The sequence below is a fragment of the Aspergillus chevalieri genome, chromosome 8 (assembly GCF_016861735.1).
Source record: "Aspergillus chevalieri M1 DNA, chromosome 8, nearly complete sequence".
NCBI classification, from domain to species: Eukaryota; Fungi; Ascomycota; class Eurotiomycetes; order Eurotiales; family Aspergillaceae; genus Aspergillus; species Aspergillus chevalieri.
Genome location: NC_057369.1, coordinates 2,410,539 through 2,425,450, shown reverse-complemented (window position 1 = coordinate 2,425,450; position 14,912 = coordinate 2,410,539). Strand labels below are relative to the sequence as shown.

Below are 14,912 nucleotides of genomic sequence, written 5' to 3'. Positions count from 1 at the left end.
CCCTAACCCTAACCCTAACCCTAACCCTAACCCTAACCCTAACCCTAACCCTAACCCTAAACCCTAAACCCTAACCCTGACCCTAACACCCGAATCACCCATCCCCAATCAATCACCATTCACCCCTAACCCCTCCGGGGGTCCATCCACTGCCCCTAACCCCTCATCCTTCATTCCCTCCTAAATCGAACACATACCACTTCACATACCACTTCCCACTGCCACCGCCACCGCCACACCCACCGCCACCCGTACCCTCCATCATCCATCCCCCTCGCCTGCTTCCCTGCTTCCCCTCCCAATCCATACTCACACTCCCAATCAACCCCCGCCCATCCACTTCGCCCCAATCCATTCACACTGCCCATCACTGCCTCCATCCCTCCATCCCTCCATCCCTCCATCCCTCCATGCCCCACCACTGCCGCTGTTGCCTCCTGCAAATCACTCCCCGCTCATCCCCATTCATTCCCATCCACAATCTCCCTAATAACCTCCTTCCACTCTATCCCTAATAACATCACATCGCTATCCATCCCTACTCATCCCAATCTCATCCTTCCACTCTAACCCTACTAACATAACATCATAACATCATATCCATCTCCTGCATAACCTCACATCATATCCATCTCCTGCATAACCTCACATCATATCCATCTCCCGAATAACAACTATCATCATCACTCTACCCTGCATAACCCCCGCATAACCCCCGTATAACCCCCGCATAACACTTCTATCCCTATCCTGAATAACATCATCCCCTATCCCCAATACCATTCCCAATCCCAATCTCATCCACCCACCCATCCCTGATAACCTCCTTCCACTGTCTCCCTAATAACATATCATCATATCCATCTCCCAAATAACAATCATAACTGTCTCCCCAATAACATAACATAACATCAATATCCTGAATAATGACTATTATCATCCCTCTATCCTGCATAACCCCCGAATAACATCATCTCCCTATCCCGTATAACCTCATCATCTCCCTAATAACATAACACCGTCATCTCCCTATCCCTAATAACATCATCATCTCCCTATCCCTAATAACATCATCATCTCCCTATCCCGTATAACCTCATCATCTCCCTATCCCTAATAACCTCATCATCTCCCTAATAACATAACACCATCATCTCCCTATCCCTAATAACCTCATCATCTCCCTAATAACATAACACCATCATCTCCCCAATAATCTTTCAATCCATCCACCCATCTCACCCCCAACCACCTCCGCCTCCGCCTCCGCCTCCGCCTCCATCCACTCCCCATCATCTTTCATTCCCTCCAATCAATCCACATCCACTGCATATCATCAATACCAAATACCACCCTTCTCCCTCCCCCAACCGCTTTCCACCATCAAAATCCTCCTCGCTCCACCTCGCCCCCATTCACCCATCGCCTCCCACACACCGCCCGCCACCACTCCCCATACACCCATTGCCCACCGCTTGCCCACCGCTTTGTTCACGGCTTGCCCACCCCTTCATTCATCCATTGGTTCACTGCTGCCTCACCCGTCGCCTCATCCATCACCCCGCCCCAATATATATCATCATCCCATTCCCACCCATCGCTATCTTGTATGATATATATCTCTATCCAACCACTCTTGCATCCCAATTCTCTCCCTCAACCAACCCCGTCAATATATATCCCTGTCAACATCCATATCAATCTATATATCCATATCAAAATCTTAATCCTAACCTCCGTACACTGCTTCGGTAACCATCCGAATTCTCCTACCAATTCATTAACCACCTCCAACCCATGCTGCTGCCCCATGCTCTTCGCCCACAAATCCCACCACTCCACTATCGTCCTCGACATCCACCCCAAATCCATCCAATCCCTGCCGCCACACTTGCCCAACTGCTTCACTTCCATCCCCATCCACCATCCCCATCCACCATCCACCCATTGTGGCAATCGTCCAAATCATCCTCCTATGCTATGCACATCCACCTGCATCGCACCACCACACCATCACCACCACCTCCTCCTCCGCCAAATCACTCCCCTGTCATGCCCATTCCCGCCTGCGCCAAATCCATCCTTCAACCGCTGGTCAAATGGCGGTTTGAATGGGCTCTCAAATGGTCTCTCAAATGGTCTCTCAAATGGATCTCAAACGGCCAGTCAAACGGGCTCTCAAATGGGTGGTCAAATGGCTGATGAAAATGTGTGCTTGAATACATGGTCAAATGGGTGATTGAACAGTTGGTCGAATGCATGATCAAATGCATGATCAAATGCATCGTTGAATGGGTCAAATCGCTGATCAAATGGGTGACCAAATGCATGATGAAATGTCTGGTCGAATGTCTGGTCAAATGTCTGGTTGAATGCATGGCCAAACATGTGGTTTGAACCGGTCAAATGGGTGATTGAATGGCTGATCGAAATGGCTGATTGAAATGGCTGATTGAAATGGCTGATTGAAATGGCTGATTGAAATGGCTGATTGAAATGGCTGATTGAAATGGCTGATTGAAATGGCTGATTGAAATGGCTGATTGAAATGGCTGATTGAAATGGCTGATTGAAATGGCTGATTGAAATGGCTGATCGAATACATGGTGAAATGGGTAATCAAACGGGCTCTCAAATCGGTGGTCGAACCGTTCGTCAAATGCATGCATTGTTGAATGCATTGTTGAATGGGTAATCGAACCGGTGGTTGAATGGATGATTGAATGTATGGCTGAACGCATGGTTGAATGCGTCAAATCACTGATTGAACGCGCTCTCAAACGGGTGGTCGAACGGGGCTTTGAAACGGGTCATTGAATCGGCCACACGGCTGATCAAATGCATGCTTGAATGCATGCTTGAACCGGTCAAATGCCGGATCAAATACACGGTCGAATGGGTGATTGAACCGGTCAAATGGGTGATTGAACGGGTGGTTGAACGGGTAATTGAATGCATGCTTGAATGGCTGATCCAATGGGTGGTTCAACGGGTTGTCAAATGGCCGATGAAATGGGTGATTGAATGCATGGTCAAAACAACTGATCAAAATGGATGATTGAATACATGGTTGAACTGGTGATCGAACTGGTGATCGAACTGGTGATCGAACTGGTGATTGAATGGTTGGTTGAACGGGCTGTCAAATCGGTGGTCGAATGGGTGTATTAAAACAGCTGATTGAAACGGCTGATTGAATACATGGTGAAACGGGTGATCGAACGGGCTCTCCAATGGGTGGTCGAACGGGTTGTCAAATCGCTGATGAAAATGTGCAGTTGAATACATGGTCAAATGGGTGATTATCGTTGGTTGAATGCATGGTTGAATGGGTCATTGAAATGGGTCATTGAACGGGCCAAACGGCTGATCAAATACATGGTTGAATGCATGGTTGAATGGCTGATTGAATGTATGGCTAAATGCATGGTTGAACGGGTCAAATCACTGATTGAATGGCTGATCAAATGGCTGATCAAATGGCTGATCAAATGGCTGATCAAATGGCTGATCAAATGGCTGATCAAATGGCTGATCAAATGGCTGATCAAATGGCTGATCAAATGGCTGATCAAATGGCTGATCAAATGGCTGATCAAATGGCTGATCAAATGGCTGATCAAATGGCTGATTGAATACATGGTTGAAACCAGTGATCAAATACATGGTTGAACGGGTGGTCGAACGGGTGTATCGAAATGGCTGATTGAAATGGCCGATCGAAATGGCTGATCGAAATGGCTGATCGAAATGGGTCATTGAATACATGGTCAAATGGGTAATCGAACGGGGTAATCGAACCGGTGGTCGAATGGGTAATCGAATGCATGCTTGAATGGCTGATTGAATGTATGGCTGAATGCATGGTTGAACGGGTCAAATCACTGATTGAATGGCTGATCAAACGGGTGGTCCAACAGGTGGTCCAACGGCTTGTCAAATCGCTGATGAAATGGGTGACCAAATGCGTGATTGAATGGGTGGTCGAACTGGTAATTGAATGCATGCTTGAATGGGTGGTTCAACGGGTGTTTCAACGCGTTGTCAAATGGCCAATGAAATGGGTCATTGAATGCATGGTCAAAACGGCTGATTGAATACATGGTTGAATACATGGTTGAATGGGTGGTCGAATGCATGGTCGAATGGGTGATCAAACGGGTGATTGAACAGTTGGTTGAACGGGCTGTCAAATGGGTGGTTGAATGCGTGTATTGAAACAGCTGATTGAAATGGCTGATCAAAACTGGTAATCGAAACTGGTAATCGAATACATGGTTAAATGGGTAATCGAACACGTTAAATGGCTGATTGAATGCATTGTCAAATGGGTGATTGAACCAGTCGAATGGGTGATCAAACGGGTGGTTGAATGGGTGTATCGAAACGCCTGATATTGAATGGCTGATTGAATGGCTGATTGAATGGCTGATTGAATGGCTGATTGAATGGCTGATTGAATGGCTGATTGAATACATGGTCGAAACCGGTGATCGAATACATGGTTAAATGGGTAATTGAATGCATGGTTGAATGGGTGATCGAATGCATGGTTGAATGGGTGATCAAACTGGTGATCAAACGGGTGATTGAACAGTTGGTTGAACGGGCTGTCAAATGGGTGGTTGAATGGCTGATCAAATGGCTGATCAAATGGCTGATCAAATGGCTGATCAAATGGCTGATCAAATGGCTGATCAAATGGCTGATCAAATGGCTGATCAAATGGCTGATCGAAATGGGTAATTGAATACATGGTTGAAACCAATGATCGAATACATGGTTCAATGGGTAATTGAACGGGTCGTCCAACCGGTGGTCCAACCGGTCCATGTCATGCTGCCATGTCCACTGCCTGCCCACACTGCATACCTTGCTGCACTCACACCCACTGCCACCCAATGCCATGCTCCCATACACCACCTGTCATACACATCATTCACCACCCTGGCCCATTCACAATCACACATCATCCATCATCATCCATCATCATCCATCATCATCCATCATTCATAATTGTCACGGCGCTCTACTAGGATGATGGAACGTCCAACTCATGGGTTCTACCTAGGTAGCTATCGACGAGAATAATCAACATGAGGAAGGAAGAAAGGAGGTAACGCCATATTTATCAACAAAGCAATAAAGCAAACAACCACACCTCACGTGATAATCAACCAACGTGACCAGGCCGTCACAATAATCTTCATCATTCACTACCACCAGTCTGCCTGTGTGCTCAACGGCCAATGCGCTTGTCCATGTCCATCCCATGTCCATGAAACCCTCGGCCTTCATCCACTGCCGTACTCAAATATCTACCCTCAACGCCTTCCCATCCATGCTATATATCTCCACTGTCGGACTACATACATACATATATATATATATACACATACTTATCGATATACATATCACTATACATCTCTATATACATCACTGTATACGTCTTGACATACAACTCTATATACATCTCTATACATCGCTATGGTCCTGACCAATCCTCCATCTCTCTGCCTCCCGACTCCAACCCCAACTCAACCTCCTGACTCACCCGCCGCAGCCAACAAAACTCCTCAAACAACTGGCTATGGCCCGCCCGGCTGCGCTGCCCCAGCCACCCAATCACCGCCCCAATGTCCGCGCCGTCGACCTGCAATCCCACCAGTCGCCGCTGCCATGCCCCCGAATGCCCACCCCCCATGGCCCATGCAGCATCATCGCCACCATGGGGATCAAAACCCCCGGTACTGACACCGGCCGCCCGGCTCCCACCCGGCGCATATCGTCTGCGGCATCCCACAGGAAAAACACCCGCTGAATCGGCTGTACTGGATCCGCCGGCGAACCTGCAGCATCCACTGCTTGGCCGCCTGGCTGCGTGCATGCCGGCATGAATATAAATCGTGCTGGTCATCCGCCTGGGCCATGGCGCAGATATAACATCGATCCCGCCACTGCTGAGCCTCCTGCTCCCCAAACTCCTCATCCAGCCATGCCTGGGACTGTTGCCGGCGGAATTGAATGTCGGCCGCGGCCCACTGGCGCTGCTGCTGGCGGTGGCTCGGGCTCGGGTGCTGGTGCTGGCGTTGGTTCGGGCTATGGCTCGGGCTCGGGCTATGGCTTGGGCTTGGGCTATGGCTGTGGCGCCGGTGCTGACTTGGGCTCGGGCTGTGGCTCGGGCTCGGGCTGTGGCTCGGGCTCGGGCTGTGGCTCCGGTTTGGGCTATGGCTCCGGCCCGGGCTATGGCTCCGGCTTGGGCTCCGGCTTGGGCTTGGGCTATGGCTATGGCTCCGGCATGGGATATGGCTCGGGCTATGGCTTGGGCTTGGGCTATGGCTCGGGCTATGGCTCGGGCTTGGGCTATGGCTCGGGCTATGGCTCGGGCTCCGGCGTGGGCTATGGCTCCGGCTTCGGCTTGGGCTGCATGAGCCCGCTGCTCTGCTGGAATCATACTCCATTCCGCGCCTGAGCCCCCGACCATTGGAACGCCTCGTGGCACTGCGCGCCCGCCAGTCTGGGTCATCTGCCAGCCCTAACACTGGCCGAACCGCCTGCCCTGGGCCATGGTGCAAGCCCACACACCCGGCCTCATGCCCAGCCTCATGCCCGGCCTCATCACCACCCACGTGCCCTACACGCCACTGCACATTACACCCATCACATGCCTGCTCGTCCCCGTCATCCCCGCAATGCTGCCGCCGGTATCCATTCACCGTCCCATCCAGATAATCGTCCAGTACCACCCGCCGGCATCCCCAACCTGCCACCACCCCCATGTATTGCTGCACCAGCTCCACCTCCGGTGTGCCCAGATGTCGCTCATCCTCCGCCCACCCCGCCGGCTGGATAATGATCGCCTGGCTGGCCTGCCCATCCCGCCCGGCTCGCCCACTTTCCTGTGCATAATCCAATAACGTCCGGGGCGTCCCAAGATGAATGATCACTCGGATATTCGGAATATCAACCCCCATGCCCAATGCACTGGTCACGCAAAGCACTGTGGAATCCCCTCCCATGAACCGCCCCAAAATCCCACCCCGGTCCACCTGCCCACTGAAATACGCCTCACATCCCAATACCGCCGCCATCGCCTGCACCTGGTGGACCCGGTTGGCATATATCACCATCTTCCCCCGGGCCCGGGCCCACTGGAGCTGCGCCTGCAGGAACTGAATAATCCGGGCATCCTGCTCCCATCCATATCCATGTGGTGCAGTGTGTGGAATCGGTGGCCGCCACACCCCATATGCCACATTGCCGCGGCTCGTGCGGGCCCGATATATATCGATCTGATCCTGTGGGTGGTGAATGCGCTGGCTGAACTCCGGTTCCATCTCGGGGGCAATGTGGCCGTTAAAAACACCATCTGTGTACGGGCCCGAACGAGCTTCCCAAGCTGTGCCATGGCGGACCGGAAGTTCTTCTGCTGGTTCATAATGACATGGCATTCATCAATCACCACCCGGTCCAGCCGCTGCATCACCACCAACCGGTTGATGAATGAATGGAAATCGGGGGTGACAGCCGATTCCGGTGTGACCAGCACAATGGCTGCTTCATCACATGGCTGCTGCCGGTCCCATGCCATACATGGGATGCCTAGCCGCCGGCACCGCTGCTGCATATCCTGCCGCAGCGAGATCAATGGCACCACCACAATGGTGGTGCCCCCGGGGACGGCCCACGCGGGCAACATGAATAACATGCTTTTCCCACCGCCGGTGGGCATGACTGCCACCACGGGGCTCTTGCCCTGCTGGATCGCCGCCATGGCGGGTGCCTGGATGCCCTGGAACTGCATGCCGGCCTGACCGGTCATCTGCTGCAGCGCAGCGGCCATGTCCATGGTCTGCAGCTGGTGGCGCCGCTCCATGTGGTGCTCCTCAGCCTCCACCTGCCATGGGGCCCGCTTGCGTTTCCCAAGCACGGGGCGAGCCCTAACCCGTTCCTGACCGGGATCATTCACCAAGCAAGCCCTAACCCGTTCCTGACCGGGATGGTGAATTGGACAGCTACCTTCATCCACCAAGCGAGCCCTAACCCGTTCCTGACCGGGATGGTGAATTGGACGGTTGCCTTCATCCACCAAGCGAGCCCTAACCCCTTCCTGACTGGGATCACTCACCAAGCGAGCCCTAACCCGTTCCTGACCGGGATCATTCACCAAGCAAGCCCTAACCCATTCCTGACCGGGATCATCCACCAAGCAAGCCCTAACCCATTCCTGACCGGGATCATCCACCAAGCGAGCCCTAACCTGTTCCTGACCGGGACGGCGGCTTGGACAGCTGCCTTCATCCACCAAGCCAGCCCGAAGCCCACCGGCATCAATGTCGGCATGGACATCTCCTGGAACCCCCGTGCCGCAGCCGAACCCCAGAAACTGGTGCCAATCCACACTGGACTGCCGGAACATTGCCCGCCGGTGGCTTGTTGTGCCCGCCTGCTCCATCAGCTGCCGCCCATATACCATCCCCGCCACGTGCGATGAATGGCCCGCCTGTAAATCCGTCATATGCGCCATCCACTGGTCCGCATCCATGCCGTCCTCACAGTCAGCATCCAATGCCGCCGCCTGCTCCGTTTCATCCTGGCGGTCACTGGTGAATGTGCTGGATGCCCGCAGGAACCGCCGGCTGATGCCAATGGCAATGTCCCGGTACGCCGGAATATTCAATGCCTGGCCGAGCCGGGCCTGGGTCTCCCGCTTCAACACCTCCCGGAATCGCTCGGGGGTCCATGGCCGCTGCATGCCCGGGTCGGGGCCCCATAAATATGGGCTGGGGGGCTGCCATGCCGGTGTGCCGTTCGACGTGCCAATCAATGTGCCATTCAGTGTGCCGTTCGCCGTGCCATTCAGTGTGCCATTCAATGTGCCGGCTTGTGTGCCATTCCATGTGCCGTTCAATGTGCTGTTCAATGTGCCATTCAATGTGCTGTTTGATGTGCCGGCCTGTGTGCCAATCGGTGTGCCAATCGGTGTGCTGTTCGATGTGCTGTTTGATGTGCCGTTCAGTCTACCATTCAACATGCCATTCACCGTACCATTTGGTGTGCCATTCCATGTGCCGTTCAATGTGCTGTTCGATGTGCCATTCACTGTGCCAGCTCGTGTGCCATTCCATGTGCCATTCGATGTGCCGTTCAATGTGCCAATCGGTATGCTGTTTGTTGTGCCGTTCAACATGCTGTTCGATGTGCCGTTCAATGTGCTGTTCGATGTGCCATTCAGTGTGTCGTTTGATATGCCATTTGCTGTGCCGTTTGATGTGCCATTCAGTGTGCCGTTCGCCCTGCCATTCAGTGTGCCATTGACCGTGCCGGCTCGTGTGCCATTCCATGTGCCGTTCAATGTGCTGTTTGATGTGCCATTCACCGTGCTGGCTCGTGTGCCATTCGCCGTGCCGGCTTGTGTGCCAATCAGTGTGCCATTCAGTATGCCGTTCGCCGTGCCATTCAGTGTGCCATTCAATGTGCCGGCTTGTGTGCCATTCCATGTGCTGTTCAATGTGCTGTTCAATGTGCCGTTCGATGTGCCGTTCGACATGCCATTCACTGTACCATTCACCGTGCCATTCACCGTGCCGGCTCGTGTGCCATTCAATGTGCTGTTCGATGTGCCATTCAGTGTGTCGTTTGATATGCCATTTGCTGTGCCGTTTGATGTGCCATTCAGTGTGCCGTTCGCCCTGCCATTCAGTGTGCCATTGACCGTGCCGGCTCGTGTGCCATTCCATGTGCCGTTCAATGTGCTGTTTGATGTGCCATTCACCGTGCTGGCTCGTGTGCCATTCGCCGTGCCGGCTTGTGTGCCAATCAGTGTGCCATTCAGTATGCCGTTCGCCGTGCCATTCAGTGTGCCATTCAATGTGCCGGCTTGTGTGCCATTCCATGTGCTGTTCAATGTGCTGTTCAATGTGCCGTTCGATGTGCCGTTCGACATGCCATTCACTGTACCATTCACCGTGCCATTCACCGTGCCGGCTCGTGTGCCATTCAATGTGCCGTTCGATGTGCCATTCGACATACCATTCGATGTGCCATTCGACATACCATTCCATGTGCCGTTCGATGTGCCATTTGACATACCATTCGATGTGCCATTCACCGTGCCATGCGCAGTGCCGGCCTGCCACGCTGTCAACTGGTCAATGAATGGCATCGCCAGCCACATATACCACACCACCAACTCCCCGACCGCCCGTGGCACATACCGGTGGATCAGCTTGCTGTCGTTGCTCGCATGGAAGCCCTTGTGGTATGCAGTCACCAGTGTCACCATCCCATCCTCAATGAACACATTGCGGAATTGGTTGTTCGGCGTGTTGACATACTGCACACTGAGCAGCTCGGGGGCCCGTGCCGGCTGCCCCGCCGTCATATGGATGGCCACAGCCAGTTTCTCCTTGAACCGGGCCACCCGGGCCAGATACTGTGCCACCAATGGGCCGTGGATCGCCCCCGGCGCATGAATTGCTGCTGCACGGGGCGCTCTGTGCGCAGCCGCTGGATCATCCACCACCGGCCATCCACGGGCCACCGGGTCCGGCGATCATGCAAAAAGTTCCAGCCCGGGTGCCCCTGGGTGGGATCATCATACAAGCCCTGCCACGGGATGGCGGGCAGCGGCATGGTGCTTGGGGTGTGGGCGCTGCTGGAACCATCGGCAATACATAATAGTTCACACAGCAGCTCCCGTGTGGCCCCAACCAGCCTGTGGATGAACCCACGGAATTCACCCATCGTGAAATGCAGATCCTTGTACAACAGCTCATCGGCTCCCATCCACGCCACATGGCCCGGCGCCGTGCTATTGTAATGGATCTTCAACCCATATGTGCGCCAGTCGAGCAATGTCTGCATGGGCCCATGGGTGCCACGGATCATGAAGCGGCTGACCATCTGCTGCACATGGTCATGAAATGACGGGCGATCGTGCACCGTGGTGGGGGTGGAGCGTGTGGGACTGGCACTATCACAGCCCTCATCGATATCGGCCAGTTGGGCATCTGCACTGGCCAACGGCCATGCTATTGGGCTAGCCGGTGTGCCATTTGGAGTGCCATTCGGAGTGCCATTCGGAGTGCCATTCACCATGCCATTCACTGTGCCATTCGCCGTGCTAGCCTGTGCCTGCCACATCTGAATAATGTCCCCCACATGGGGATCCAACCACAGTGCCTTCTGCACCACCATGAACCGCGCAAGCTTGATCATCCGCGATAAAATGGGGGGTAACTGTCGGGATCACGCCACCCAGTCTCCCCCCAGCCGAGCACCGCCATGGCACACACAAGGGGGCTTTCATATTCATGGGCACGGTGGCGCTGGTTGAGCAGCTCAATGCAAAACTCCAAGCAGGCACGCTCCATTGGGCTCATCATCCATGCCGGCTCGGTGCTGCCTGCATTGCCAGTCTCCTCTGCTTCTTCCACATGCTCGGGGCTCACCCCATGCCCGGCTGTGGGCTGATCTCCGGGGCTCACCCCACGCCCCTCTGTGGCCCGATAACTGCCGGGGTTCCCACCCTGCTCTAGGATCCGACCGGCCCCGGGGAACATATGGACCGCCCGAGCCCGGGCTCGATGGGGCGCCTGTTGGGGCCTCGCCATGGTGGGCATGGCAAGCTGCCACAACATCTGCCACTTCCGCTGCTGCCGCGCGGTCATCCCATACACGGGCAGCGGACCACACCACTCCGGCATGCCCTGTCCGGCCTGGGTGGCCTGTGTGCGTGCAATGAAGCCCAACACTTGCTGCCACGCCTGCACATGCTTCTGGACACTGGTTTCATCCATGTACGCCTGGAGCGGCCGGTATGGGGTCTGTCCGGCCTCGGTCCGGGCCGCCTCCATACAAATGCCGGTTCCACACCGCTGCACGGTCTGCTGGCTCCGCCGGGCCAACTGGCCCATGGCATTCCAAATGGCCTGGATGGCCTGTTCAATGGGATCCGGGGCTCCTCGGGGGCGCTTCCACCAGCCGGAGCAGGTCCTGGGGGTGCACACCTTCCAGGTATCGTGCCCACCCGGTCCGGCGGAGCCACGGGTTAGCATCGGTGATCCGATCGGCCTGGATGACGGCCTGTTGTTCCTGGGCCGTTCGAGCCTGATCCCATGCGGTGATGATGGCATCGACGGCCCGTTGGGCCTGGTCCGCGGGGGGCAGTGGTGGTGGTGGGTGGCCCTCTGGGAAGCGGATATGGATGTAATGGGACCCCGGGCCCGATGGGAAGATCTGCTGCCATGCTACGGTGGTGAATGAACGCCGGAGCTCAGCGGCCCCTTGTGTGCGCTCTCTCTGGCCAACCCGGCCACGGCGGGTCTGTTGGGACCATTGATGGACCTGGCGCCAGTGCTTTCGCATGGTGTCCATGCTGGATGCCACATAATGGCACGGGGGTCCTGTCGTTGGCATAACAAGCCACTGGGCTCACACGGTAAAATGGGCAGTGGGTTGTCGACTACTGGTGGGATCTGGATGGCCGCACTGTCCTGTTCAATATCCTCCCACTGTTGGACTGCCTGAGCCAACTGGTGGGCGGATTGATGCTTGAACTGATGTTTCCGCTTCAGATGTCGCTCGACCTCTGCCGGTCGTACGCCATGCTTGCATTGGCGACAGATAATCACTTGCAAGCTTGGGATCTTCTGGAACAGTTCATTCTCCATGGCTGCTCTATCCCATGAATGGGTGTAGTGAAAAATGCTGTGAATTCGATGAATTGAATGAGTGAATGACCCCCAAATTCACCGGGTCGATCATGGCGGTGGAATGGCGACGGTCGGGCCACACCCCAACAAATCCGCGCACCAAAACCGGGCATGTTCGCACCCACACACAGAGGAGATATATATATATATATATCGGGGAAAGGAAGAAAAGGGAAGAAGAGAAGGAGGGCGACAGACAAACAGATCGACGGACTGGAACAGGGCACGGGGACGTGACGAACGGGGCGGGTGGGGCCGGAGACGGGAACGGCGACGGACCAATGAGGATTAGAGAAACCGATTGGGCCCTGGATCGGTTTGCTACTAGGGTATAGGTAACGAATAGAGAAACAAGGCCAACCGAGTATATATACTGGGTTGTTGGTTAAGTGCGGACGAGTCAGAAACTAGAAGGTAACCAATGCTGTAAGACTTGAATTGATCGCGAAGAACTAAGCTAAGTACATGAATGAGCGTCCTTATATATCTTTCCCGGTATACTCCTGCGTCTACTCCTCCAGGAGTATATTTTGGGTCGATCCAATCATGCCGTGTCTTGATATATACTCTTTCGGCTACTCCCTTGGGGGTATATCTGGAGTAGATGATCACGTGACATGTCCATCGGATATCAGCTTGATCCCTGCTTTTCCTGCATTTCTTTCTTCCTTTCTTGTCCAATGATTCTGCCTTGTCTCCCCGCATTCTCACGTGAGATTGATGTGTTGGTGTCTGTAACATTACCTCCCCCTCTTTCAGGCTTTCGTCCTCGAAAGTTATAAAGCTGCGGTATCTTTCAGGTAAGCGCTGGAATGTCGTCGATTTCTTTTCCTAATGTTGTGACTCATCATGCCAGTGTCGAATGAAATTCGTAAACGGAACAGGCTCCTCCAGTATCGTTCTATCCTTGATAACGGTTTAATCGTCGATAACCCTTGTGAGCATTGCTTTCAAACCGGCAGATCCTGCGTCATGGATTCAAAGAACAAGAATTGTGCTGAATGTACCCGTCGTGGTCGCAAATGTCAAAAACAATTTCATAGTGAACGTGAGTGGGATTCTCTTCATCGAGACCAGGAGAAGCTGGCTTTTGATCTTGAAGAAGCCCAGCGTCTCTGGTTGGAGCATTCCCAAAAGATGCAAGAGGCGATGTCAAAAATTATTCGCCTTCAAAAACAACAGAGGTTTCTTAAGGAACGTGGTGGTCGCATGTTGGAACATGATTCCAAGCTTATGGAGCAGTTGGATGAGGAGGATCCTCCAAGTGCTGAGGATCTCCAAGAGCTTGAGCGTCTTGCTGATGAAGAAGAGGCTGCTCGTCTTGCTGCAGTGTCAAACAATCCTAGTTTGACTCAGATGATGAATTCCCCTTCCTTCTGGGAGAACTTTGATTCTGCTGTTGCTGGTGGTATTCCTTCACCAACTGGTGACAACCCGTCAAGTTCGCGATAGGTTCCCATGTGTTTTCTGAGGTATCATATCCTTCCCATTTAACCAGATAAAATGGTCGTCCGTTAACTTGCTTGTAATCCAGAATTCGTTCAACTTCATATTCATCATCATCGCTTTCGATTTCAATGTTTTCAGCGATTGTGGCGTTCTTTGGTGCTGGTTCCAATAGCGAGATGTGAAATACTGGATGTATGCGCTTCATTGATTTCGGTAGCTTCAAGCGATAATTCACTGGTCCTGTTTTTTCTTCAATGGTGAAAGGTCCAATTTTCTGGTGATCGAGCTTTTGACTTGGTCGTTTTGTTTTGATATTTCTGCGGAGCAGGAATACTTTCTCCCCCCTCTTCAAGGTAGGTCCCTCTCCGTGGTGCTTGTCGTAATATATAGCCGCTCGTAGGTTCATGAAATCGATGTCTCTTGACAGTTGGTGGTGTAAGTTCTTCAGCTTTTGGACCGTCTCATTTGCCGCTTCTGATGTGGACTCTTGTGGTCGTGGCTTTTCATATAGCACTGGGTGGTATCCATAATTGGCGTAAAATGGCGTTACTTTGAGTGTTGAGTGCTCTGCATTGTTGTATGCAAACTGTGCCATGGGTAGGAATTTAACCCAATCATCTTGTTCATAGTTGATGTAGTGCCGTAGGTATTGCTCAATCGTTTGGTTGGTTCGTTCAGTTTGACCATTTGCTTGTGGGTGGTAGGCTGTGGTGAGTCGGTGTTCTATACCTATCAAGTTCGTGAGTG

The 14,912-nt window shown here is 53.4% G+C and overlaps 7 protein-coding genes across 7 annotated transcripts; 3 read left to right on the top strand and 4 right to left on the bottom strand.

Annotated features, from left to right (window-relative positions):
- Nucleotides 1-5,485: 5,485 nt before the first annotated feature.
- Nucleotides 5,486-5,704, bottom strand: ACHE_80839S (uncharacterized protein; the record flags this gene model as incomplete). Its single annotated transcript, XM_043284254.1, has 1 exon — nucleotides 5,486-5,704. The coding sequence occupies one exon, from the start codon at nucleotides 5,702-5,704 to the stop codon at nucleotides 5,486-5,488; it is 219 nt and encodes a 72-aa protein (XP_043141452.1).
- Nucleotides 5,705-5,893: 189 nt separating this feature from the next.
- Nucleotides 5,894-6,472, top strand: ACHE_80838A (uncharacterized protein; the record flags this gene model as incomplete). Its single annotated transcript, XM_043284253.1, has 1 exon — nucleotides 5,894-6,472. The coding sequence occupies one exon, from the start codon at nucleotides 5,894-5,896 to the stop codon at nucleotides 6,470-6,472; it is 579 nt and encodes a 192-aa protein (XP_043141451.1).
- A 94-nt stretch (nucleotides 6,473-6,566) lies between these two features.
- Nucleotides 6,567-6,917, top strand: ACHE_80837A (uncharacterized protein; the record flags this gene model as incomplete). The annotated part of the gene is made up of 1 exon (XM_043284251.1): nucleotides 6,567-6,917. The coding sequence occupies one exon, from the start codon at nucleotides 6,567-6,569 to the stop codon at nucleotides 6,915-6,917; it is 351 nt and encodes a 116-aa protein (XP_043141450.1).
- Nucleotides 6,918-7,123: 206 nt separating this feature from the next.
- ACHE_80836S (uncharacterized protein) lies at nucleotides 7,124-11,199 on the bottom strand (the record flags this gene model as incomplete). Its single annotated transcript, XM_043284250.1, has 2 exons — nucleotides 7,124-10,496; nucleotides 10,544-11,199. 2 exons carry the CDS (start codon nucleotides 11,197-11,199, stop codon nucleotides 7,124-7,126), a joined length of 4,029 nt encoding a protein of 1,342 aa, XP_043141449.1.
- Nucleotides 11,200-11,216: 17 nt separating this feature from the next.
- Nucleotides 11,217-11,918, bottom strand: ACHE_80835S (uncharacterized protein; the record flags this gene model as incomplete). The annotated part of the gene is made up of 1 exon (XM_043284249.1): nucleotides 11,217-11,918. One exon carries the CDS (start codon nucleotides 11,916-11,918, stop codon nucleotides 11,217-11,219), a length of 702 nt encoding a protein of 233 aa, XP_043141448.1.
- A 28-nt stretch (nucleotides 11,919-11,946) lies between these two features.
- On the bottom strand, nucleotides 11,947-12,369 carry ACHE_80834S (uncharacterized protein; the record flags this gene model as incomplete). Its single annotated transcript, XM_043284248.1, has 1 exon — nucleotides 11,947-12,369. One exon carries the CDS (start codon nucleotides 12,367-12,369, stop codon nucleotides 11,947-11,949), a length of 423 nt encoding a protein of 140 aa, XP_043141447.1.
- Nucleotides 12,370-13,688: 1,319 nt separating this feature from the next.
- ACHE_80833A (uncharacterized protein) lies at nucleotides 13,689-14,168 on the top strand (the record flags this gene model as incomplete). Its single annotated transcript, XM_043284247.1, has 1 exon — nucleotides 13,689-14,168. One exon carries the CDS (start codon nucleotides 13,689-13,691, stop codon nucleotides 14,166-14,168), a length of 480 nt encoding a protein of 159 aa, XP_043141446.1.
- Between the last annotated feature and the right edge of the window lie 744 nt (nucleotides 14,169-14,912).